Below are 27,709 nucleotides of genomic sequence, written 5' to 3' on the forward strand. Positions count from 1 at the left end.
ATAGTGAAGTGAAATCCTCATTCACTGTTGGAATGTTTGGAAATAAAACAGTTTCCAAATAACGTACCAATCCCAATTTTTGGTATCTAGACCCGTGTGCAATAGTCTGAATACAGAAACAACCCAAAGCCCAACAACAGATCAATGGATATTTATACTAAAGAACTGGGGTAGGTGTGTGTGTGTATGTGTATGTGTACATATATGTAAACAGTGGAATACTATATAGCCAGAAGATCAAATCATATGGTTAGTGGCAATGTGGATGGAATGAGGGTATCATACTACAGTAACTTAGAAGTGAAAAATAGCTAATAATCATTTGTGGGATATACAGTAAGAAGACAATGGATTAAAAAGTATTGAACAATAAGGAAAGACAAGCAAACCAATGAAAAACCAAAACCCCTGTGCCTGGACAGAGACGAATAGAACAGAGATACCAAGAATTGGAGGGGTGGAGGAGGGGGATGATGTGGGAGACTGGAAGTGACATAAAGACTCAGTAACAGGTCTTGGACACTTTGAAGGTGAGGCATAAGCTAACCGTTGTCTATCAAAATCCTGAGTGCCAACACTTCTGTAAGCATGTGACCCCAACTATAATTATCAGAACAAATGGGGTGGCCTGCTAAGGAGAAGAGATGAGGTCGAGAAGACCTAGGACGCTGGAGGGATTACTGGTGGTGCCTGGGCTGGAACATTGCAAGCCTGAAACTTATCATTCGCAGCAATATTGGAAATCATAGTGCCTAAAGAAAAATGGGAGTGTGTGTGTGGGGGGGGGGGGAAGTGTTTGACAGGGACCCAAAAACCAAAACCTAATTCCCTTCATTATACTGTAGGTGTACAGAAACTGTAGCCACCTTCAACTTCTCCAAAGAACCAAATTCAGGGTCATGCCTATCAATTATGACCCATCTAATCCTCACCTAGATGAACAGGGAAGTGGAAGGCGTGGCTGGGACAGCTCACATGTAGGAGGATTCTGGATGTGGCTGGTTTTTCATGAGACTAAGGGAAGGAATGGGAAAGCATTAAGTTACCTCTAAGAAATTCTGCCGAACTTCAGGAATCAAAGGTCAGTTTCATAATTAAAAACATAACAAACAGAAGCCCTGGTTTTGACACAGGAGTAAATAAAACAAGCCCTTTCAAGGAATTCAGAGATATTCTTAGTGAACATAGATGAGTGGCGAGAAATGTGCAACTGTTCCCAACACCCCAAGCTTTCCACTGAAGAACTGAAGAAAACACCTACTAGTTTTCTATCAGACAATGGGTTTTTAACTCTTCTAGTTTAAAGAAAGTGAGCAAAATGCAGCTTCAAGCACATTTTTTCCTTTAATGCATAATGGTGACAGGGTGGGAGATTTTTATCAAGAGTAAACTAGAGAGTGTGCTGCTACCACGACAAGAACTTTCATTCAAATCTGATTATTCAAAATCATCTTTGACAGAAACAATCTGCTTTAACAACAGAAAAACCAACCTGTTTTGATACTTGTGGCCACATTGTGAACATTCAAAGTTCCAAGAAAAAGAATACTTGAAGAGGTTTTCCACTTCAGGCTCCATTTTTAAGAGCAGAGGAAATGCAAATACTGGGCTTTCCATATCACCTTCAAAGAGAAAAGGGGCAATTAGTGCTCATAGTTTACTGAAAAAGTACAACTATGTTACAACCATCCCCACTATATTCACAGTATGAACATACGTAGGTTGCACATACACTTAGAGCAGTGAGTTAATGATAGTCGGACAAGGGACAGGTTCAACTTTTAACACACACTTCCAAAACTGTCATGAAGATTTCATGATTGGGGCTGGAGAAACTATACAGTGGGTAGGGCACTTGCCTTGTATGCAGCCAACCTGGGTTCAATCCCAGCATGTGGTTCCCCAAGCACTATAGAAGTGACCTCAAAGCAGAGCCAGGAGTCAGCCCTGCACACCACCAGCACAATCCCTGCCCTAAATAAATATGTGCAACACCATACAAATAAAGTGTTTACTATAATAAAGCTTACAACTAGCTATCAACCTTTGAATGCCTACTCTATTGCTATTAATTCAAAAATTCACATTTTGTAATGTCAACATAGTATCTTTATGTAGTTCACAGTAAAACAAAATACCATGATATAGCTCCAAAAACACAGTTAAGTTATATGATTACAAATAATTCTAGGCAATTTATGTAGCTTCAAATTAATCTTACTTTTATTTTGATTACGAATTTTCATGGAAATTAAGTACAAAGTATGCTACTTACTAGAGAACATGTAATACCAGTGCATAATTTTAATTTCCCTAACTTCCTGTTTCAATTACTAAAGTGGTTCCTTTTCCCCTAGTACCTTAAACCCAACTCGCCACCCTTAGTGACTCCAACCCAATGATCTAATTTCCCTATTTTCTGCACTTTCATTTGCCAAGAATGATACCTTTCACCAACTCTTTGTTGCCTAGCAATTCAATTGAAGCACATCTGTTAACTGGCCACTGGCCAATTTCGTCTTTGGGGGGAGTGGGGTGTCTTGCCCAGGGCTTACTCCTGACTCTACACTAGGGATCACCCTTGGAGGGTTTGGGGGACCATATGGGGTGCTGAGGATCAAGTCACGGTCAGCAGTGTGCAAGGTAAATACCCTAAAACCTGCTGTACTATTTCTCCAGCTCGCCTTTGGCTAATTTTTTAAACCAGGCCATTGTTTTCTTTTTTAACTGATGCCTTAAAGTTCTTTGTAAGATATTCTGGACATTATTCTTTATTTATTCTGATGCTGGGGATCATGAGAATACATTCTACCAACTGGCTACACCCAGGTCCTAAATTCTGCTACATCTTTGCCCACTAGTTTTAAAGTTTTAATGTACTCCTAATCATCAATCTTTAAAAAACAAATCCTTCCCACTCTGAGCAACAGAATGTTCTCCTACTATTTTCTTCCTAAGTCTTACAGCTCTGCCTCTCATGTTTAGCAGGGACCCAACCTCCTCTCCATGAGAAGCCACTTATAAAACTCTTTTCAGGTCCCACTTATCTACCTCACACACTCTTCAGCAGTGGAAGAAAGCAAAAAAGGAGGACTATGACTTGAAGCTGTTTTACTGGATGGTCTTTATTTTCAGGTTTTGGGGGGCCACACTTGGGGGTACTCTGGGACTATTCCTGGCTCAGTGCTCAGGAGTCACACCAGGTAGTGCTCTGGGAACCAGGTATTACCAGGGGTGATTTGGGGTCAGCCCAGTGCAAACTGAACACCTTAACCCCTCAGCTATATTCTGGGCGTCGAATGGTCGGTCTATTGTCAACTGATTAACTATACTCAAAGACTAAACACTACTCTAACATAACTAAGTAGACCAGAAACTTAATAATAAAAAATAGGAATAAAGATACTAAAGAACATCCAACAGAAGACAGTAACTGCTGTGGTGGGGAAAGAATGACAGACTTTAAAGAGCAGACTGAGGGCCTTCAGTTTTATTTCTAATAGTCTTCATTTTAATGGGTTGCATGGGGAGGGGTGCCAGGGTACTGGGTGGGGAGCATGGCTTGCCCATGTACTGTTCAACATCCATGAGGGTCACCATGGCAGTTTAGGGGCCAGGGATCAAACTTCAGGCCTCCAATGTGCTTAGACACAGGCTCTGAACACTTCTGCCATATATCCCCCACTAAGAAAATGTTTTATTTCTTTTATTTTGGAGAAAGGGCGAAGAGGGTAGTTGATAATGTGCTTTTTAAAAATAACAAGACTGTTAAACCACCATTAAGGGTCAAGAGATTCTACCTCTTTTTAATATTTTTAAATACAGTTAAAAATAGTTAATATTCAGAATTACAATGCATGCACTGTAAGATTTTTTCTTCTTCTTTTTGGGTCACATCCAGCGATGCACAGGGGTTACTCTGGCTCTGCACTCAGGAATCACTCCTGGCAGTGCTGGGGGAACCAGAAGGATGCTGGGAATAGAACCTGGGGTGGCTGCGTGCAAGGCAAATGCCCCACTCACTGTGCTATCATAGTTCCAGCCCCATGCACTGTAAGATTTTTATTTTTTTTGCTTTTTTGGTTCAGTCCTGGCTCTGCACTCAGGAAATGCACTGTAAGATTTTTAAAGTGATATATGTAGCTCACATTAGATGTCAGTCAGATTTTAAATTCTAACATGGCACTGCTGAATGAGTAGTAAAAACACAAACAGCAGAGGGACTCTGTTTAATTTTTGACTTTTATGCTCGTTCAACTGCTATCCCTTCACAAAATAACAACTTAAGAACCTCTTCATTATTACCCTGAAACCAGAAGGTGGTAGTGGAGAACAATACAGCCAAATTCCACATTTAATTATCTGGAGTGAGAAGTGGGGTGACTCAGACTGGTGGAGAAAGCCATTCTTGAACTTGATCTGGAACCAAAACAGGGATTCTAAGCAAAACATTTTGGGTTACTCCAGGAGGGAGCGGATATTGACAAAAGAGACCAACATGGGATTCCTCCAATCTATTCTCCAGTGACCTACTGAGATGTGGCTTCTGACATGAATATTCTCCCAACCACAGATCAGTGGTTAAGCATTAATGGCTCCCCATAACCTGAGGACCAAAATTTTTTAGGGCAATAGGTAACTTCTGTTTTTAAGTTTTAAAGTGTGGTAATGGGACCCTCTGCTCCTAAAGACTTTGATTCCAGAGGTCTTCTAACCCATTTTGGCACCCAGAGCGGCTTCTTACAGCAATGCACTAGGACTGTGAGCTGGGCTACAACTCTGCGCTGCCCGGGGATGGATTTTTCCTCTCCACCCTGTTTTTCTGCACGGAAAATGGCGGCGGCAGCAATATCCACGTGGTGAGAGCTACCTTCTAAGACTCCTAACCCAGAGGTATACGGTTTTTGCAGTTTGTGGCTCACAGGCAATCATGGGAAGTGGGCGTTACTGGCACGCCCTCGGCCCAGATAAATCCGGAGCTGTTGAGCGTGAAACGGACCCTCTGCTCCTAAAGACTTTGATTCCAGAGGTCTTCTAACCCATTTTGGCACCCAGAGTGGCTTCTTACAGCAATGCACTGGGACTGTGAGCTGGGCTATGCAATTTCTGGCAGAATTTTCCGTGGACTTTATACAGAATTCCAAAACTGCAGTGGCCGCGTGACTTAACATCTCTTAATTGTCAGCAATGTGAAACGATTCCTTTTTAGCAGGTCTGACTTTGGGGGGAAACTCCAAACAACAATAGTGAGTTTTTTGTTGAAATATTGAAAGTAATCAAAGTAGCAGCCATTTCTCTAGACTGAACTAAACCATAGCCCACGCCGGCCGAGAAGAGGAAATATCCCTCTTTCCCGGTTGTTTCCCATTTTAAAGGAGAAACACAGAGTGGCGTCCACCATATTGTGAGGCGCAGGAAGGGGGAAGAGAAAAAAAAAAAAAGGAAAAGAATAAAAAAAGAGTTATGTACTTGGAGCAGTGGGACTACATATCTCTTCATTCTAAGCAATGGAAAAACTATTTATCAAATGCTTCCTTGGTAGTAGGGCTGTCTTTCTTGGGGGGAAACTCCAACAATAGTGAGTTTTGTGTTGAAATATGGAATGTAATCAAGGTCCAGAGAAAATGAAGTGAAATTCATCAGTAACGCAGTTGGGGGGGCGAGAGGTATACTGGGGTTTTTGGTGGTGGAATATGGGCACTGGTGAAGGGACGGGTGTTTTAATATTGTATAACTGAGACATAAGCCTGAGAACTTTGTCACTTTCCACATGGTGATTCAATAAAATAAAAAACAATAAAAATTAAAAAAAAACCTGCCTGTATCTGTGATGTGCAACAAAATTTATATACCTAATGGAAATGCAAAGTTTAAATAAAGCAATAAATACAAAGTAAAAAAAATAAAAAAATTAAGTGTGGTAATGGTTAACCATCATATCTGAAACAGGGGTAAAAAAAAAAAAAAAGAAGAATATACATTCTATCTGATACCCTGCCACCCAATTAAGAATTCTAACAGTCCTTGGGGCCAGAGCAATAGCACAGCGGGTAGGGCGTTTGCCTTGCACACGGCCAACCCAGGTTCGATCCCCGGCACTCTATATGGTCCCCCAGGCACTGCCAGGAGTAATTCCTAAGTGCATGCGCCAGGAGTAACCCCTGAGCATCACCGGGTGTGACCCAAAAAGAAAAAAAAAAGAATTCTAACAGCCCTTTAGAGTTTTAGAAGTCAATGTCAAAGATCTGGCATATGGAAAATCAGAATATAGATTTTTACTCCTCAAGAAAAGAGTAAATTTGGGGCTGGAGCGATAGCACAGAGGATAGGGTGTTTGCCTTGCACGCAGCCGACCCGAGTTCAATTCCCAGCATCCCATATGTCCCCCAAGCACCGCCAGGAGTAATTCCTGAGTGCAACAACCAGGAGTAACCCCTGTGCATCGCCAGGTGTGACCACCCCCCCCAAAAAAGAGTAAATTTATATTTGGAGTTCATCTGAAAACTGACAACGGGATCAAACTGTGGGACAAAGTGTGTGATACACAAAAGACACTGCCTATGAGTAGAGTATCTAGGGCCTGGTGAAATAAATACCACTCAGAGGGTCCCATGGGTAATTTACTAACAGGGGAATCCTGCTACTACAACATCATATTAATGTAAGAATAAAGAAGAAAAAGCCCCTCACTCCAAAAACAAAACCTACTGGCACCCTTCTACAATGACAAAATATCTGGGAAGACTGAAGATTCTGTTTTCCATGCTGCTCCCAGAAGCCCACTGCCTATGAGCTGACGAGATTAAGAATTTGTTCCAGGGACTGAAGTGAGTATAGCAGGTAAGGCACTGGCCTTGTATGCAGCTGACCCAGGTTTGATCACTGGCACCCCATATGGTCCAGGGCTATACCAGGAATTGTCCTGGAGCACAGAGCCAGGAGTAAGCCCTGAGCACTGCCAGGTGTGGCCTCCAAACAGAAACAAAACAGGAGGGGGAAAAAAAAAGCTATTAAGGCCTAACTCCCATTCCTGAGATTCTCATTTACTGAACCCTTAATAGTAGTTCTTACTTTGAAATCCCTTGGGCACTTTTTAGAATACAGTCAAGGCTGAAAATCCTGGGTAACTAGGTCTAGAGGGAGACACATTAAGGAAGCATAAACCCCCACAAGCACGGTCACAGGGTCCTGAGATCTGTACTCACTTTCCAGGGTATAAAACACAGCTTGCATATCGATACAGAAAAACTGAGCACAAATGAGTGACAACCAGTGGAAGATTGCAAACTCAAATGATCCAGATTCTCTCTCTCAAGAATCTCACCAAAGTAAAAAGACAGTACGGTATTTCTTATGCTGCAAGGATTTATGGGAAATGAGCAATATAATTAAATCACACAAATTACTTACCTAATGTGCACCTAAGCTGAGGCTGTAGTCTAGTAAAAATGTCATCTCTGATTTCATTTAAAGAGGTCTCTATCTTTCTAAATACTTCTGAATTGAGCTTTTTGCCCTCTCCATCTAAAATTAAAATATAGAACATTGTCAATTTCTCACCAAAATCTGTTTTTCAAAGAAAAATAAAGACATTACTGAGTATGAAAGTTCACCAGTCAGTAATTCTTATCAGAGTTAATTAGCAAAATTTTGCAAAGAAAATTAAAGAACACAACATTTTATTCACTCTTCCTCCTATCTCTGTGGCACACCATATATTCCCTTGATATGAGTTTACATTGGGAACTTCCTTCTTCCAGGATAAAATCTTAGTGAAAGCCTTTTTCATTCAAATAACCACAGGATTAGGAAACGAGCAAAGCTTTCTTAGATGCCATTTCTCAAACAGCTGATGTTTTCTCTTAGAACACGTGATTCTGACATGTTTGCGACACCAACTAATGTAATTTCACTTGGAAATACATTACTATTGAACTTGGGTAGAACACAGGAGCTGATGAATCTGTTTACAAGCCTTAACAAGGCTGTAATTATTTGTTAATATTTTAATTTATATTTATATTTATAAATGTTGTTTCCTCCTGTCATTTTTTAAGGAGGCTTTCATATGACATGTGCTTCATTAGAAACATTAGGCTTGGGGTAGAGAGAAGGGGTAAGGTGCTTGCTTTGCATGTGGCCAACCCCAGTTCAATCCCGACCACTATATGGTCCCTGAAAGCAGACCCAGAACAAGCTTGGCACAGAGCTGAAAAAGACCCCCCAAGCAGAAACAACTCCAGGCTCCTAGCGACATTCAACTGAACCAGTTTACTGAATCACTCACTCCCCAACCGCCTCCCCCGCTCCAGTATTAATACTACCACAATAAACATCTTTGTTGACTCGTAGTTACTTCTGTATTCTTCGTTACAGAAACTAAAACCCTTAAAGCTGACCTTGGTAAGCAACATGAAAGCCACTGAGGCACAGGCAGCTGAGACATAACCAGAGCATCTGCTCTCTACACTTGCATTGGGAAAATGTTGATGCAACTAGTGTTCTCAAGCACCCGAACATTATCCCTGAGTGTTTAGTCCCAGGTTCTGATTTAAAACACAAGCTATAAATGATATTCATCTTTCTAACATGCTTTGAGAGGAGATTTAACATGACCCTAGCCTAGAGGACAATCAAACATCAGCACCTACCTGTAGCCGGGTCGAGGTGAGAGCTGTGCAGCAGAGTATTGGCTTCTCTGAATTTTGTAAACAACCTCCGGAACATAGATTCCTCCTGGGCACACAAGTCTAGCACTTTATTTTTGAGCACTTGCAGATGCACCAATGCTGAGAGTATGCAGTCTAACCAACAGAGAGCGTAAGCATTTTCCCACTGCACATATGAAGTCTGGGCCACCACAGTGCCCTCTGATGATGGTTCTGGCTGCGATGCACAGCCTTCATTCTGAGGGGATGTCTCTCCAGGTCCAGAGACACTGACCCTGGGCGGGGCCCCGTCCACGGCCACCTCAACAAGATCAGCTTCCAAAATCTCAGTCTGCTCCTTATTGGTCTTCTCAAAGGAGTTCTGCTGAGGATGGGGTTGTAAATTTGGTGAGGCTCTAGCGTATACTTCTCCACTACGTACGTCCTTCAAAGCGTGTTCATCATCAGTTTGTTTTTTTGTCTTTTTGGAATTTGCGGAAAGAAGTGAATCTTGACAGTTGGTTTCCAAGACCTTCCTTTTTTGAGGCTTATTTGGAGTGTAACAATCATCCAAATCAGGAGAAATTAAGTTCTGAAGCGATTTAAAGCCCAAAGGGTAGATGCACTAGAAAAATAAAAGATGATAAAAACTACGAGCTCAAGTTTGATTTTACAATTTCTAAGTCATAAAATTATGTATAAAATTTTAGCACCACTTGATGTGAAAGGGCATTAACATTATCGATCTAAATTTGAATGAACTGGGAATAAACAATTAAAAAAATGGGGGGCCAAAAGAATTGTACTAATTTGGGCTGGAGTGATAGCACAGCGGGTAGGGCGTTTGCCTTGCACTCGGCTGACCCAGGTTCGATTCCCAGCATCCCATATGGGTAACTCCTGAGTGCAGAGCCAGGAATAACCCCTGTGCATCGCCGGGTGTGACCCAAAAAAAGCAATAAATAAATAAATAAATAAATAAATAAATGAAATTGTACTAATTTGAATTATACTAGGGAAAAGTTAAGAAGGAAAATACGTATTTTTTCTTTAATAAAATACCAAATGTTGAGCAGATTTAAATCTTTAAGATTTTTTTTGGAGAGGTTTTCCCCCCAGTCCTAGGGACTGACCCCAGGACCTCAGCCAAGCAAGGGACATGATCCTGCACTAAGCTACATCCTCAGTCTAAAGAATGCAACAGAGTAGAGGTTAAACTGAGTTGGGGGGAAATAAAAGAACTAAGGTAACATTAAAAATCAGGGCCAGCAGCCAGAGCTGGGAGGCACTTGTCTTGCAGGTGGCTGACTCAGGTTTGATCCCCAACATCCCACATGGTCCCCATGAATCACCAGGATTCCTGAGTGCACAGTCAAAAGTAATCCCTGAGCATTGCTGGGTATGGCCTCAAAACAAATTTGGGCCAGGAAGGTGGTGTAGGCTTCAGGGCCCATGCCCTCCATGCACAGGCCCGCTATCATGTGGTCACCAACACCTAGAAGCTGGCACTGGTGATCCCTGGCCGTGCAGGGCACAAGCAGTATCACATCACTCGGGCCTAGCACTGACCCATCGAGCCTGACTGGCTGAGGATCACTAAAGCAACCTCGGGCACCCCAACCACTGGCTGGGAGATTTAGCGCCTTCCCCAAAATAGAAGAAAAAAAACCAACACCTTTTTTGGGGGGGTTGGAGGGGGTGAAAGGTGTGAGGGATCACAACTGGCAGCCGACTCTGCTCAGGAATCATTCTTGGAGGGGCTCAGGAGACTATAGGCAGTGCCTGGGTTTAAACCAGAGTCACACCCATGCTAGGCAAATACATTAGGCAAGTCTTTTGGAATTTTACAGGGTCAAAGAGATGGCTCAAAAGGCTAGAATGCATGTTTTGCGTGCACTTTCAATTTCTAAGTCATAAAATTAGGTATAAAATTATGTACAATCTCCAGCACCATATGGTTCACTCAAAACCAAGATGTATGGAATAATTTCAATATTACCAAGTTTTGAAATTAGAATATTAATCTGAGGATATACTAACTTTATATTCTTACTGCATCCAAGAGTCAAAATGACTCAATTTTAATGACTTAATCAAATCTCAGGTGCAATAACACAGTTTCAATAAATTTGTCTTATGTGAAAATGAGTGAAATATTTGACAAAAAATCTACACACCACCTATCCTCATTGAAAATGTAATGTCACCTATATAGTGTGGCAGACTGCTACACGTTGTATGAACCAAAGCACTAAATCCCAGTTATTCAACGGCAATCTCCTGTCTTTTTATAAAAGTCTGGGCCTATCCATTTAACTGGGATGATGAATGGGTAAGAAAATGTCAGCACAATGTCATTCAGAAATGAGAGGAAACCCTGTTCCATGCAAAAATATGGAGAGCTTGAGGAGAGCGCATTAACATTAAATTCAAAGACCCTATTAAAAAGATACCCTGTAATCTCTTTTATATGAGGCATTATGGTCCTCACGTCTACAGACAGAAGTAGATCCTGGGTTGTTAGGGGCTGGGTGTGGAAGCACAAAGGAAGGTTGGTTAAAGGTAAAAAAGTTCAGTTTCGAAAGATAAAAATGTTCTAGGACTCTTATTCAACACTGGAAATAAATATAGCTAGCATCTTTAATTGGGGAAACATAAAAATGGTAAAGAAAGCACACTTTCATTATTTTTCTGCAATTAAAATTTAGAACAGTAGTACAGGCGCAAACACAGTTGACCCAGGTTCCATCTCTAGAACTGCAAACTCCTGGCAGAGGTTTCCCTGACTAGGGGCACGTGCCCTTCGCCTGCCTTCCGCAAGCCTGTCCAAGCCAGCCTAAACTATAATGCCTTCGCCCTGACGATCCCCATATGCAAATGAATGCTTTCAGATCTGCTGGGCTATGTGGGCTGAATTGTCAAAGTCTGGCGCAGAGGCAGACACCCACTGGGGCCATAACTGGAGGCGCTCAGGCCAGGCATACTGGGGAGGACTCGGGACTTCTGATACCAAGCACATGTGTCCCTGCCTTCTCAACCTTTGCCCTGAGCCCTGCTTTCAGTTGTTTTTTTTTTAATTTTTTTCTTTTAGTTTTTTTATCTTTTTATACCTGACTTTAAAGTTTCCATTTTAGTTTCAGTGAACACATATTAACTAAAATGGAATCTCTTAGCCAGTCTTCCCAAAGAGACAAAGCACTGATACAACAAAGAGTTAATTTTTTTTGGTCTCTAGACCAACGAACTAGGAGAACTTAAAAATATAATGCTGTGTGGGAAAAATCTAACACAAGGGACCGGAGCGCTAGTGCAGGGAGTAGGGCGCTAGCCTCACATGTTGCCAACCTGGGTTAGACCCCCCAACATCCCATACTGTTCCCTGAGCAGAGCCTGGAGTTTCCTAAGTGCAGAGCCAGAAGTAAATCCTGAGCACTGCCAAGTGTGTGCTCCCTGACTCTCCAAATAATCTACCACTAGTTTTTAGAGCACCCTTAATAATCACATTCCGTCAAGTAAGGAATAAGAAAACATATCACAGTATCTTATATATGGATAAACATAGGTATGGTACGATCAAAAACAAATTATTAAAATATTCTCTTTACAAAATGAAGAAAGTCAGGAAAGTATTTTCTTTGATGACACTATTGTCTACAAACCTTTTCATGAAAATTTTCATTAAGACAAACCAAAAAGGATGAAATGGAGCCAATTCAGGCTGAAAATGCCTGCCCTGAAAGTGCAAGGTTGCCAGTTTGATCCCAGCTGCTGCCCGTGCCCCGAGCATGGTTCAGGCAATGCTGCAGCATGAGCAGCTGGGCCCTGGACCACATGCATTCTCCATCACCCCTGAACAATCACACGTACTCCAGCATCCCAGCCAGTGACCCGGAGAGCACCGCAACCCAAGTGGGCTTTCTAACAGCAGCAACAAAAAGCAAAGGGAAAGGGGAACAAAGAACTGACTAAACCACTAAAAAATGAGGTGCTCCAGGTTCAAACGGGGGCACCTGAGGGAGTGTTAGTTTCATCTGTTGCACTGCACGGTTCCCTGAGGACTGCCAGGTGAGGCTCCCTCCCCCAAACCTATTGTTCAAATCTGAGACTGAGAAATTATAACATTTCAAAATTATAAAAATTTCAAAAATTTTCAAAATTATAAAAAGTATAAAAATTCAAAATCATAAAAATTTCAAGACTGAGAAATTATAAAAACAATTTTAACTGAAACTCTCAGAGGGGTCTGGGGTCCCAGACAGGGAATTCTGGCAGGGAACCCAGGAATATCCGTTCTGGACATAGGAGACCCTGGGTTTGATGCCCAAGCACCCTCACCCCAGGGAAGACCAAATCTCTTAAGTGCTTGGAAATACATAAACTACAGTTTCATTATTCATTTTGGTTTTTCGGTTTCTGCTTGGAAATACATAAACTACAGTTTCATTATTCATTTTGGTTTTTCGGTTTCTGCTTTGGGGTCATACCTGGTGGTGCTCAGGCTGACTTCTGCCTCTGCACTTAGGAATTACTCCCGGCAAGCTCAGGAGACCGTATAGGATGCCAGGAAACGAACTGGGGTCTGCCCCATGCAAGGCAAGTGTACCACAGCTGTCCTATTGCCTCAACCCTCTTTATTAAACACTTTGAACCAGAGTCCAACAATTAGTGTTGGGGGCAGGAGATGTAACAACACATTGGTGAGTTCCTCTATGAGGACCTGGGTTCTCACACAAAAAGTAAACAAAACGACTCTCTGGGCTGGGATTATGGCTCAGTGGTTGGGGGTTGCTCCTGGCAGTCCTACGGACCATGCAGCACTGAGGACTGAACCCAGACCTCTGCATGCAAAGCAAGCACACCCTCCAGCCCTCAGGAGGCATGTCAGTGTAAAAAGATGATTAAAGAAGGGGGCGCATCACATGATTCTTTGTAATTCATCGCTGAAAACACAATGTCAGTGGACTACAATTTTTATAATAGTTAACTTGAATCATTTGATTCAGAAGTGCCAAAGGTACCAGTAAAGCTTAGCTCTAAGGCCAGATGGGCTTTGTGCAAGATTTAGTGTGCTGTATTTACTTATTCTATTGCTATAGTATAAATGTAGCTATATACAACATAGCTGACTGTAGCTATGTTACAAAAAAGTTTCACTTGTAGATATTTCACCTGTACTTATGGATTCTTAAGATTAGAATATTTTCTAAAAATTAAATCATTAATATGCAAATTTTCTTTTTATTCGCAAAGTATATACTTCAAAATACTTTAAAATTTTTAGTAATATGTATTTTCCATCCCTAAAACAGTGCTTCAAAATCTGAAATTAATCACCTGTCTAACCATAACACCTGAAATCTATGCCTTGGGGCGAAAACCATCTCCATTCTAGTTGTCCTTGATTAAAGAAATTTACTAAACACTAGTTTAGTAAACTAAACTGGGGCTTGAGTGATAGCACAGCGGTAGGGCATTTGCCTTGCACGCAGCCAACAAGGGTTCGATTCCTCCACCCCTCTCGGAGAGCCTGGCAAGGTACCAAGAGTATCTCGCCTACACAGCAGAGCCTGGCAAGCTACCTGTGGTGTATTCGATATGCCAAAAACAGTAACAAGTCTCACAATGTAGACATTACTGGTGCCCGCTTGAGCAAATCGATGAGCAACGGGAGGACAGTGACGAAACTCTATGGGGACACTTACCCCTTTGAATTAGCATGACTCAATTTTTCTCTAATGTTCATAATTCTACAACTTTACCTTGAATTAATCAGTAAACTGTACAGTAATGGTCTACAACAGACCAACTTTCATCCCCTAAAATCAAGCTTTCCTCAAACGAAAGTCTCTCTTGCCTCTGCTTCAAGGACATCTCTCCAGCAAATCTACTTGTTCTGGGGCTGTGCTCAGGGCTTACTCCTAGCTCTAAGATCAGGAATCACTCCCAGTGGGCTCTCAGGAGACCACAGAGTAATGGGAATTGATCCCCGGTCAGCTGCACGCAAAGCAAGTGCCTTCCCACTATACTGCCTCTACAACTGTCCCTCCTGCAATTCTGACTTTCTTCTTCCTACCTTTAGTGGATACAGTCAGAATAGAAACTAGATGTTATTTTTCCCCAGCCCTTCCCTATTTAAAATAAAGTAAAGCCCTTTCCACTTCACATCCCACTTTAGAGTCATACTTAGTTACTCCACTCACACTTTCTATCATCCTGTCCAATCCAGTGTTTACCAACTACTACTTTGCCAAAATTATGCCATATTCAAGATCTCCCAGGAATTCCACAACACACTACTGGAAGCTGAGCCATGTAAACCGCTGCTTCTTCTGTTACATGTTTCCACTTAGCTCCTAGGACAAAAGACTCTCACTCCTGGCTCGACTCTTCCCCCTCTACCACCTCATTTCCTCTCCCCAACGCTTTACCACACGAGTGTCCCAGACTGCAGTTCTTGGGTCTGTCTCCATACTTCCTACAGAAACATGAACTTAGGAGGGACTCATGGCTCCATGTGTTTATTTCAAATCTCAAAACTCTCCACCGAATACTAAATGCATAAATCCAACTGTTTACACCACAGAGCCAGACAACAGATGTCGAAGCTTGGCTGGACCCAGATAAAAAAGGCACAGCAGAATATTATGGTGTTTACCAAGCTTCCACATAAAAGTTGCGTCAATTATTTTATTAGCTATTATTTTAATTCTATAGGATAACTGGAGCCTTAACTACATCTATACCCTTAATACTAACAACAGATATTAGCAGCTTTTCCAGCAAGTCCTGTTATAAACAGAAAAAAACACCCAAAATGAAGTCTGCTCATTCAGGGTAAGAGTTAAAAACCTAACCTAGGGCAATGAGGTCAGTGGGTCAAGTGCTTGCCTGTATGCTACTGACTGGGGCCATCCCATATGATCCCCTGAGCATTGCCAAGAGTGATTCCTGAGCACAGAACCAGAAGAAATCTCTGAGCATCATCAGGTACGGCCCCCCAAAAAAACAAAACAACCTGGGCAGGAGATAGCACAGCAGGTAAAGTGTTTGCCTTCCACTCTGCTGACCTGGGTTTGATCTCTGGCATCCCATACAGTCCCAGAGCACTACCAGGAGCAATTCTTGTGAATAACCCCTAAGCAGCACCAGGTGTGAACCCCAAACAAACCCAAAACCCCACCTAGATCAGAGGCCCCAGAGCTAGCACAAGGGGCAGGGGACACAGGCTCTGCACACAGGAGGTCTGGGTTAAGGTGGCCAGAGCACTACCAGCACCACCAACCAGGAAGGGCCCCCAAGCACCGCCAAATCAAAAGATCAATAACAAAATATATCTAGCTTAATAAATCAATTAGATCACTAGATCTGTTAAATGTTTTTTTTTAATCACCTCAAAGTTAACAAAACAAAGGAATGAGAATTAACTAATTCATATCAATTGTCATTAGTACTTCCACAAGACAAACTGGGAAATGACTACATTTTCCCCTTACAATAACGACAGTAGCAGTAAACCATGTACCACCTCAGGAAACAAGGGAGAGACAACACGGAAAACATGGGAAAATATGCTAAATTACACACGGAAAATTTAGACATAGCGATGACCTATGCATTAAATCAGTCTAGGCCTTTCCACTGCTGCACGAGCATGACCCCAGAGGCCAACTAAACTACTTTGGGCACCAGCCGCTTGCAGAAATGTCTCTAGACTGTAAACTGAGCCACTGCCCCATGCGGCTGCGGGAGGGAAGGGTTTTTCTCTCTTGGCCCTTCCTTTCTGAGCACAGCACGGCGACCACCACTTTATGAGCACAAAAAGGAGGTACAAAAAGCCGGCAGCAACGGGACGCTTGGGAGATCCCGGGATGAGGGTGGTACTGGCCCCGCCCTCCACCGAGATTTAAGTGCAGCAGCCACACGTATGTGGCCTTTCCACTGCTGCACAAGCATGATCCCACAGGCCAACTACTGTGGGCACCAGCCGCTTGCAGAAATGTCTCTAGACTGTGAACTGAGCCACTGCCCCATGCGGCGGCAGGAGGGAAGGGTTTTTCTCTCTCGGCTTTTCCAGTTTATGAGCACCACAAAAGGAAAGTAAAAGCTTGCATTGATGCAATTTCTGGCAGAAATTTCCCTGGACTTTGTTCCTAAAACACAGAAATCCAAAACCTCATATCTCTTAATTGTCAGCAATGTAAAAGATTAACAAATGGTTCCTTTTCAACAGGTCTGACTTTGGGGGAAACTCCAAACAATAATAGTGAGTTTTCTGTTGAAATATTGAAGGTTATCAAAGTAAAGTGAAATCTATCAGCTACACAGGCCAGGGGGTGGGGGGGTGGGTACACTGGGGCTCCTGATGGTGGAAAATGTGCACATGTGCACTGGTGATGGGATGGGTGTTGAGCATTGTATAACGGAGACTTAAGACTGAAAGCTCTGTAACTTTCCACATGGTGATTCATTAAAAAAAAAAAAAAAAAAAGATTAAAAATAAAATCACTGTCTGGTCCATAAAAAAAAAAAATCAGTCTAAAAAGAACAAAATTGATTTCAAATTTAAACACTCAAAGAGAAAAACAAAGGGCTACACCTCTAAGAACAACACTTTACCTGCAGATCCTCACATAAAAAGATAGACTCTTGAAAACTAATTCGGTAAGTCTTCAAGGCTTTTAACTTTCCTTTCTCTCGACAAGCAGGGCAATACCCATCTGATGGCACTTTAGCGGAATCATAACTCTAAAACAGAAACGGAACAGATTAAAACAGACATTTCTAGATTGCATCAAATTACCAAAAGGAAGAACATAATAACCAGCAAAAAATGGTACTATTTTAAAGTGTCCTGGCAAGTTATTTTAAACAACAAGTAAAAGAAATGAACATATTTCTCTTACAATATATCTATTATTCCAAAGAGATACTACAGTTTTAAATGTAAAATTTTAGGAGTTAAGAACAGCATCAGTTTTAGTTGCAAGAAAAAAGTAATGTCAACTGCCAGGGGGAAAACACGTATTTCATATTTGTATAGAATAAGCCTAAATCTTATTTCTTCTATTTTTAACGTATCAATAAAGCACAAAGCAAACACATTAAAACAATTCTTTCGCCATTACTGCAAGATTTCCGTGGAAGACAGTTTTTTTAGAAGTTAATTGATAAAATTGAATTTAAGTCTCACATATAGGAGGAAAAGACCTCAACTTTGCACTGAGGCAAAAAATAAGTTCACTAACTTTTCCCAAATACCCCACCACGTGGAGTGAAGATTTCCCTATATCAGTCCCTGGTCCAATCACAGGCAAACCATTTCCAATCTTCTGGGAATCCATCATTCCGAGTCATTGGCTAATTTATGTCACTTGAAACATGTCAATATCACTAAGGATTTTTCAATGAACCCTGAAAAAAAAAAGGTCAATAGACAATAAATAATCCTATTTACTTTAAGAAAGCTATGCTACTTTATACATATATATAAAACACAGTTTTATATCCTAAACATTCTGAAATTGTAGTATTGAAAACAGTAACAAAAAGTTATAAGATTACCATATCCATGAGAGGAAAAGCAGAGACAGGCAACAGGAGCAGTTTCCATAGTTGATTTATTTCTTAAAATCTTATCAAAACTTCTAATAGAGGTGACTATTATTTAAAGCAAATTATATTAGCTAGAATTTTGGAGATCTAGTTTTAAACCTATATACCACTTGAAACAAAAATGTCAACATTTCACCTAAAAAGTTCCTTTAAAATGCCCTATTCATTTAAACACTTGGCAGGGGCTACCTGCAAAAAGGCTACCCTATTACTATCATTTTCAACTACCAAAGATTTACTATCAACTGTGAACAGTAAGGCTACTTTTTCAAAGCTGCCAAAGAAGATCCTGCTCTGTATCAAGTACAGTAGCTGTCCTTACCGGGGAAGGAGGCTACGCATTCTAGACGCACAGTGAATGTGAAGCCACTGATTATACCAAACCTGATAGATACTGTGCATTTTTCTATGCACACAAACTTATAAACTTAAGAATTTAACTGATAATTAAGGCACAGGAAGAGATGAACCAGTAATAAAGAATCCCGACAATACACTGCAGTGAAATTTACAAGGACAGGCCCACTCTCTAGCACTCTACCCTCCCCCTTCTCTCTAGCTCCCTCTTTCTTCAGCTTCCCCTCCCTCTATCCCCACTACCTCAAAATATCGAATAACACATTTGTTCGGACTACAAAGACAGGTAACCAAAACCACAAGAAGCATGACCAAGGACAGAGCTACTATAAATGCTAGTACCAGAATAAAATATACATGCTGTCTAAGTAAAAATTACACATGCTCTCAGTAAAGTCCCTTAGAGAGAGAAAAAAAATCACATTCAACCCAATCCTGCGACTGGTATTTAGGTCATTTTGAAGAGCAGGTGTGACAGATATTTAAGCAGAGGAAACCCTCAACTATCCACTGTAAAATGATCTCAAGCTCCAATCTTCTCAAATCTAAGAATCACTAGTTCTATGATACTCATCTCCTGGGAAACTAAAACAACTTAATTACTTTAAAAAATAGGAGCAATTTCAAAACTTTCTCCGGGAAGTTCTCCATACATGTTGTTTGCCAATTCCTGATGGCCTAAGCCAGGTGTCGCAACCAAAGCAGGACACTGCAGCCCAGGTGTGGTCAGTGTTTGCAGGCACTGCTCTGCAAACCTCCTGGCTCAATGTCAACAGCATTCACAGGTCACTGTGACAACTAAAAGTGTTCCAAGAAGTGGTCAAATGTCCCATGCAAAATCACCCCTGAGCACAATGTGAAGATAAGCTTGGAGCTAATTGTTTTTATTTTTAAATTTTTTTTATTTTTTGCTTTTTGGGTCACACCCGGCAATGCACAGGGGTCATTCCTGGCTCATGCACTCAGGAATTACCCCTGGCGGTGCTCAGGGGACCACATGGGATGCTGGGATTCGAACCTGGGTCGGCCGCATACAAGGCAAATGCCCTACCCGCTGTGCTATCGCTCCAGCCCCAACTAATTGTTTTTATTTTTAATTGGCTCAGAGGCAATGGCAATTAATTCTAGCTGGCTGGCTCTGTTTGTCATCTCCTTGCAAAAAGGAACTCTGGAGCAAAGAATCACTTCCACGGTTCCTGAGTAGCTAAAAGCACAGGTTTTACACCTGGAGATCTAGGTTCAGACATTTACTGTCAAAGGGGTCAGGCTAAGAATTCAACACTGTAATTGATGTAGAATGGTCTGCAATTTTACACTGCATTTACAGTGTAAAGAATCTTGCAATTTTACATGCAATTACGATAGGCTACTCATGGCCTATGAGGCAGTGACCTCCCAATTCACTACGTAAAAAACTATGCAACAAATCTTGTAGAATAATCTACAAAATAAAAATCAGAAGGACATATGTCCTGAATGGTTTTTGATAAAAAAATTTCCTCTGTGGGACAAAGCGGTAACAGCAGGTAAGGAAGGCATTTGCCTGTACCTGGCCAACAAGAGGTCAACATCCAATCCTCAACCCCTGGCCCACCAGGAATGTCCCTGAGTGCAGAGGCAGGAGTAAGCCCTGAGCACTGGCTGGGCGTGGCCCATCTACAAAAATAAATTTCCACCTGCCTAAGAGTTCTTGAAAATTTTCCCAGCACGTCTCATCTCAATTAAAGCCAGCCTTCCTATTGGCTCACCTGATCCTACTACCCAAAATTTCAAAGGAAAGGCAGGTAGGCTGGTGGAAGAAATCTTGAGTACCAAAAAACAAGCCAAAACAAAATTCACTGTGAAAACAAACAAAAACCCAACACCCAGCCCAGTGATGCAGCTGCAGAGCATGTGCTCGGTTTCCACTGCTCATCATAAACATTTCTTAAATGGAGGTAGGGTGCAGTAATTCTGACATCTGTATCACAAACTTTAACATTACCGTAATAACCAAGACAGAATTATTAAAAACTGCCATGGGTTGGAACAATAGGATAACAAGGAGGGAGTTTGCCTTGAAAGCGAGCATCGCCGGGTGTGACCCAAAAAGCAAAATAAATAAATCACTTATTTAAAAATACAATTCACAAACCTTGTTTTGCATAGTCCTACAATTCAATTTGTCCCTAACTGTCCCATCCTCTTCCTCCCTTTAAAAAGAACCTGTTCCTTCCCCTGAATTTTAGCTAAACTGCGGTCTCTCCATTCTCCCGGGCAAAAATTGTAGCAGGAAAACCGAAGTAATTCTCTCCTCTCATTTCCCTCTTCTTCCCGCCTCCGTTACCAAGTTCCGCAGACAGTTCTTGGGAAACTCAAATCCCCCCGCGCTCTACCCCACACCTGCACCACCTCGCTGCTGAAAAGGCTGCCTCTAAGTCCGTCTCCGCTCACAGCTTCAAACCATCAGTCCACAGCTTGAGGGCAGGTAAGTGCAAAGAGCTCTGATGGCCCGAAGGCTGGAAGTTCCAAGACCTAAAACTCACTGCACCGGGAGGCCCACCAGGCTCGCCAGCCCCTTCTACCCTTCTACTGTACTGCACCTCCTCTCCCCACCCCACCCCCCGCGCCCCGCTCCTGCAGGAGCTTTCTTCCTGCGTTCCCATATTCATTCATCTGAGCCACTGCTGCTATCCTAGAAGCTCGAACTCAACTGCTAGCCCAGAAGGGACCCAGTGCACAGCAGTGGCGGCGAAGTCGGGCCTTGGCAATGGCGAAAGCCACAAAAGTGAGGTTCATTCAGTCCCACGTGCAAAAAAAAACCCGCAAATAGCTGTTGCGACAGGAGCTTACCTTCGGACACCAAGGGGACTTGGCATGCTAACTGTCCAAAGTGAGGCAGCAAAAGCTCCGAAGCCGAGCTTTGGGGCGCAGTAAGTGGGTAGCAAAGGCCCCAACGCCACAACCGTCCCCAATCAGAGAGCCCCAACCTTGCAACCTTGCAAGCCCAAGGAGACGCGGGATGCCGCGAGCCCGCGCCATCTCCCCGCTACTTAGGAGAGCGGCCGCTGGGCAACCACAGAACTCTGGTTTCTCTTCAGCGCTGACCTCTGAGCCCAAACGGAGACGCAACAGTTCGTCCGTCCCGTGAGCAGCAGCCCTTCCCGCCAGACCAGGTCCCAGCCCCTTCTCTCCCCCACTTCAGCGCGCAGACCCCCCTCGAGGTCACCCCGACCCTCGCCCCCTGTCCGGACGCCGGAACATGAGGCAAACGAACTTCCTTCCCGCCCTTACCTGCTCGGGGCACTCGCTTTCCGCGCACGGGGCCGGCCCGAACTCCCGTTCCAGCTTGAGCGCCACACACCAGCCTGCGTGCAACGTTCAACACACGTTCCCCGCCGCCCGCTCCTCCCCCACCGGCGCCTGGGCCGGGAGAGCAGCTTCCGGCTGGAGTCCGCGGCCAAAGGGTTCCCCTTCCTGCCCCGCGCCGGGTCCGAAAGGCGAGACTCCGCGGCGGGGACCGCAAAGCCGAGAGCACTTCCGGTCCGGCGCCCCGCCCCGCCCCTCCCCCGCCAGCCCCGGGCTGGCGCAGGCGCAGTAACGGCCGCGGCGCCCGCCCCCAGGGAGTGGCGGCGTCGGGAGGCGGCGTTTCTGGAAGCTGCTGGAAACCGCTCGCGGGGCGGAGGTGACGCCGGCGGCCAGAGGGGGGGGGGGGGGCGTGATTAAAACTAGTGCGCGGCCCGCTGCGGAGGGATTACGCCCCGGAGAGAAGGCGGGCGTCTTCCTGGGCCCACTCGGGAGCCGGCGTGGGCCGGGTTGGGCTGGGCGGGTGGGCACAGCTGGGGGGTCCCCGGGCCGGGGGAGGGTGTTCTGGGCATCTTCGCGCCCGCGCCCCGCGGAATCGCCTGTTCACAAAGCACCGCTGCTCTGAATCCCGTTGGGGAGGCCCGAGGGTTTTCCCAGCCTCCCGAGCCAATGTGTGTTTGTTTTTGGGCCCCTCCCGCAGCACGCACGGGCGCGGGGGGTAGCCTAGCGCTGGGCGAGTGGGGGTCCAGGGCCTCGTGGCCGCTGCCCGAGGCTCCGCTAGGCAAGGGAGATGGGGGTGCGCTCCCCGAGGCCGCTCCGTGATCTCGGGTCACTTGGACTCAGTGTCCCAGAACGAGCATTTGCAGCTTGTAACCGTTGCTTGACAAAGTTACCAGCGTTGGCAATTTCAGACTAGTTTTTTTTCTTTTTTAATTTGTCTTTTAATAGTCTCAAACGATTCTATTCTGGAATAATGCTGGTGATTTGATAGGGTGGACAAAGGAGAGGAGATGCCAAGAAATGATTCAGTAAGGATTTTCGTTTTCAGTTCTGCTGAACACAAATAGGCCAGGGAAATTTAACTGGGAGTTCGTTTTTGTTTTTCTCTCCACTGAGAAACGGGCTTTTTCCCCCCCCTTCCTTTTTTTTTTTTTGAGGGGGGGCGGGAACTGGAGCGATAGCACAGCGGTAGCCTACCCGGGTTGGATTCCTCCATCCATCTCCGAGAGCCCGGCAAGCTACCGAGAGTATCCCGCCCATATGGCAGAGCCTGGCAAGCGACACATAGCGTATACGATATGCCAAAACAGTAACAAGATGTTTCACAATGGACACATTACTGGTGCCCGCAGGAGCAAATCAATGAATAACAGGGCTACAGTGCTACCTTTTTTTAATGTACTAAATTATTCATTTGCCACGTGTTTATTAGGTCTGCTTAGATTTTAAAAAAATAAAAAGATTGACTTGATTAAAATGAGAGTAATATTTCCTTCTTGAACTAGTAGCCCCAATCAAGTGTCTTCATATTCACCCCTGCTCTTCATTAAAAATGGAGTACACAGTTTTTTGAATACAATTGTTTGAATAAACATTTGCTGAGGTTGACTTTAAAACCTGAACAACTGATTCGTTTAAACTGTAGTTAAAATTTTAAGATTGAAACATCAACATCACCAGACCGAACTATATCACTAAAATGTTGGTATCCTCGAAGTTAATTTATAGTCTTTTAGTGCGTATTTGATTTCCTGCCAGGAAAAGAAAGGTATGTAATAGTAATAAAATGGGGGTGGGGTTTGGTTATGGAAAGAAGAGATATTAGTGTGAACTGTGTTCTGACTCCAAGCTTTTTTCCCTTGAAAAGCGGAGTTTGTAAAGGGAGCCAAGTATGGAAGCCTATCAGGAGAGCTTGACTACAACATTCCCTTTCATTTTCATTACAGTAATATTCCTTAAAGACATACATCGAGGCAGCAACAAAGGGCCAAAGGCAACACAAGGGGAGAACTGATCCACGCAGTTTGGGGGTGTGGGCAGTGTTTGAAAGGAGTTTTGGGCCTTAGGGAAGGAGTGTGGCTACACAGGCTAGGTGTGGCGTTGGAATTCTGTGCAACACAGATAGTGATAGTCATGTAAACCATGGAATCTCAAATTAAGTGTTTTTTTTTTTTAAATAGCCCCAAACTGAGAAGTTTGTATACATGCAGTAGGTTGTTTCTGCCTGCCTTTAGCAGTGTGTGGGGCGCCTCTTTCTCTGTGCTGTGAAGCCCCAAAGTGCACTTTGCAGTTGCATGGGAACTGTCTGCATCCCCTTCTTAGCAATGTGGGGCAAATATTTTTATCCCCCTATTTCCATTCAAAAACACATATAAGCAATGGTAGTTATTAAGTGCATGATGAACAGCTACAAGAGGAATGAATGTACAATTAGGACTTTTTTTTACATTTTTTTAGTGATTTAGCAAGGGATGTGGCTGAAGTGGCAGATCCTTGGGCTGCCCCACTCATACCCCCAGTACCCCCAGCACTCTCTGCAGTGGCCCCTACTAACAGCAGAAGAATAAAATTATCTTGTCATCAAGTCTGTCAAGTCTGTCAACTGGGACTGGAGAAATAGCGCAGTTGGTCAGCGTTTGTCTTGCACGCAGCCAATCTGGTTCGATTCTCAGCATCCCACATGGTCCCCTGCCACCACCAGGAGTAATTCCTGAGTGCAGAGCCAGGAGTAACCCCTGTGCATAGCCAGGTGTGACCCAAAAAGAAAAAAAAAAACAAAAACCCAAGTCTGTCAAAGGTGAGTTTTGGTTTTTTTTTGTTTTTTTTTTTCTTTTGGTTTGTTTTTGTTTGGGGGCCACATCCTGAAGTGCTCAGGACTTAGTCCTGTCTCTGTCCTTAGGGATCATTTCTAGCCATGCCTGGGGTCTGGATTGGAACTGGTTGGTTGTGTGCAAAGCAAGCACCCTACCTGCTGTATTAACTCTCATTTTTTAATTTTTATTTTTTTTTAATTTATTTTGTTTTAGGACCACACCTAGCGATGCTCAGGGATTACTCCTCGCTCTGCACTCAGAAATTACTTCTGGCTGTGCTTGGGAAACCTTTGGGATGCTGGGAATCGAACCCAGATCAGCAAGGCAAGTGCCCTTACTCATTGTACTATCTTTCCAGCCCCTACATTGGCATTTCTTAACCACAAAACAAGTCTTGGGCCAAAACCTGAGATATAAAAGCTGCCCACTATGATTGCTTGTTCTGGTCTCATCAGAAAGATGAGTTGAGGTAACTAACCTTATTTTCTAGGAGCAGCCTTTGAAAATACAATCTTTGGAACCAGAGAGATAGTAAAGCAGATAGGGTAGGGTGCTTGCCTTGCACATGGCCAACCCGGGTCTCAGCACTCCATATGGCGTCACCACCATGGACCCTTCCTGTGAACACTTCCAGGAGTCATCCCAGAATGCAAAGCCAGGAGTAAACCCTGAGCACTGCCAGTGTGGCCCCAAAACCAGAAGAAAAAAATACAGTCTATAATATTTGCTCTGTGCATTAATTTGGTTTTGTTTTATGCATTTTTCTTTTGGGGGAAACAGAATCAGAAATTTAATCTAGGGCTTTCTAAGTACAAGGCAAGTGTTGTACCACTGAGCTATTTCACACTATGTTTATTCCAGTTCCAACATATAGAAGGTTCTGAAAACCAAAAATATTTCAAGATTGAAAATAATTCCATTGGATAGCAAAATCTGATCTGAAAGAATGAGAAATTATATGTATCAGTTATCCCATGAGTTTTGCTAAAGAAATATAAATAGGTTAATGGCTGTTGCCTTGGTTTAAGAAGTGTTACATGATTTTTTTTTTTCAACTTGGAAAACCATGTAGCTCCAGGGATTAAACCGGGGCTCCTGCTTACAGTCCAGTCCTTTGAGCCAATTTCTCAGGCTTCTGATAATACTTTCTAAAACAGGTACAGCCCATGGGTTTTCATTAAGGACTATGAAGCTCTATTGGTATCTTTTGATTGCACATTTGTGCTAGACATTTTTTTCCCCCTTGGCTTTTTGGGTGACCCCTGTGATCCTCAGGGATTACTCCTGGCTCTGCACTCAGGATTTACTCCTGGCAGTGTTCAGGGGACCGTCTGGGATGCCAGGAATCGAACCCTACCCACTGTACTATCACTTAAAGACATTTTAGGGACTCAGTATAATTCTCTCAGAAGAGACCACAGAACGATACACCATAGCCATGCTGCCAGACCCCGCGCCAGGTTGTTTCATTCAGGGCAACAGAGTGGGGTGAGTGAGGCCCCTCCCCGCCCCACAGGAGCCAGCCCTGGCAGCTGAAAACCTCCAGAATTCCACCACCACCATGCTCACGGCCACCCACATGCTCAGATGAGCCTCACCCATGAGTGAATCTATTCCTGAATCACACAGCAGCGCAACATCTCATACTTTACATCACCAGTATACCAGGAATATCACACCACACTTGATCGAAAAGATAACCAATCTTAGGGAGTAATATATAACATATATAAGCACACAAGCTCAACTTTAAACAGCATGTTGCTAATCTCTTATGGAACAACTTAATGGCTCCTGGGTAAAATACAACAATCTTCACACAGTTTCCTCAAAGAAACCTTTTTGGTCTCATTTTTAGCAGATAATTCATAACAAACAATACAAAATAAATTATTTCGGTTCTATTTGAGAGGCAGTGTTTGGGGTTTGGGATGGAAATATGGTGGTGGGAAGGTGTAATGGTGGTAGGATTGGTGTTCGAATATTAAATGTAATCAAATATTGTGCACAACTTTATAAAATAAAATTTTTTTAAAAAAAGACTTTTTAGGGGCCTGAGAATAGTACCGCAGATAAGGTATTTGCCTTGCACGCATATGATAAGTTTCGATCCCTGGCAGCACACATTGTCCCCGAAACTTGCCAGGAGTAAGCCCTGAGCACAGAGCCAGGAGTAAGCCAGAACACCTCTGTGTGTAGCCCCAAAATAAACAAAAATATAAAAAAGACTAGTTCTTGCCCTCAGTGAATTTAGTTGAGTTAGGAAGATCAAAAACAGCTTAAGACACTTGCCTTGCATGAGGCCTAGCCCAGTTCAGTTCTCTCACTGCACATGGTCCCCTGAGCACACCAGGAGTTATCCCTGAGCATAGAGCCAGGAGTAAGTCCTGAGTACCAGCAGGTGTGCCCAAGCGTCCCCCAGAAAAGGAAATTGAAAATAGTGTATTTTGTCATTATGTAGATAGATAGAGGTGCAACCTGTTTCTAAGAACAGCCAATCATCCCATTTTTTTGCTCAACATGTTTTCATTATAACATCAGAAACAAAAACATAAGCCATGCCAACATGGAGCAAAATACAAAGTTTTAACACTATTGAACTTTCTACTTTTCCACAATGGCAATAAGCAAGAACTGAGGGACTCAGAGTCATTATATGCTTGAGACTATAGTCCTTAAATAGAACAGAATGTCACACCCTACTATATAATCTAAACTGACCTGACTCTGATTTACCCACACAAAATGAGAGAACAATGTAACACTTCTAGAATAGTTATTAAAAAAATATATGATTTCTAGTCCTAATACCTGTTATTTTATATATTTACTATACTATGTATTTATAAATATAGAAGTATAGTACATAATGTTTATATGATATATAACAATATATTTAATGAATATATGAAATATTTTAATTTTTAAATTAAATATATAAAAATATCTAACATATATGAAATGGTTTATTGGAAAGTAGAAGGGAAAGGAAAA

At 43.0% G+C, this 27,709-nt stretch overlaps 1 protein-coding gene across 1 annotated transcript in view; it reads right to left on the minus strand.

Annotated features, from left to right (window-relative positions):
- Positions 1-22,087, minus strand: part of USPL1 (ubiquitin specific peptidase like 1) — a 38,048-nt gene extending 15,961 nt beyond the window's left edge. The window contains exons 1-6 of the mRNA XM_055140582.1: positions 21,891-22,087; positions 17,894-18,059; positions 17,265-17,393; positions 8,652-9,273; positions 7,411-7,524; positions 1,493-1,622 (exon numbers count right to left, since the gene is read on the minus strand). Of these exons, the coding sequence (XP_054996557.1) occupies positions 1,493-1,622; positions 7,411-7,524; positions 8,652-9,273; positions 17,265-17,393; positions 17,894-17,992 (1,094 nt within the window). The 5' untranslated portion in view covers positions 17,993-18,059; positions 21,891-22,087. The remainder of the gene's footprint in view (positions 1-1,492; positions 1,623-7,410; positions 7,525-8,651; positions 9,274-17,264; positions 17,394-17,893; positions 18,060-21,890) is intronic.
- Positions 22,088-27,709: the final 5,622 nt, after the last annotated feature.

The sequence above is a fragment of the Sorex araneus genome, chromosome 1, assembly GCF_027595985.1.
Source record: "Sorex araneus isolate mSorAra2 chromosome 1, mSorAra2.pri, whole genome shotgun sequence".
NCBI classification, from domain to species: Eukaryota; Metazoa; Chordata; class Mammalia; order Eulipotyphla; family Soricidae; genus Sorex; species Sorex araneus.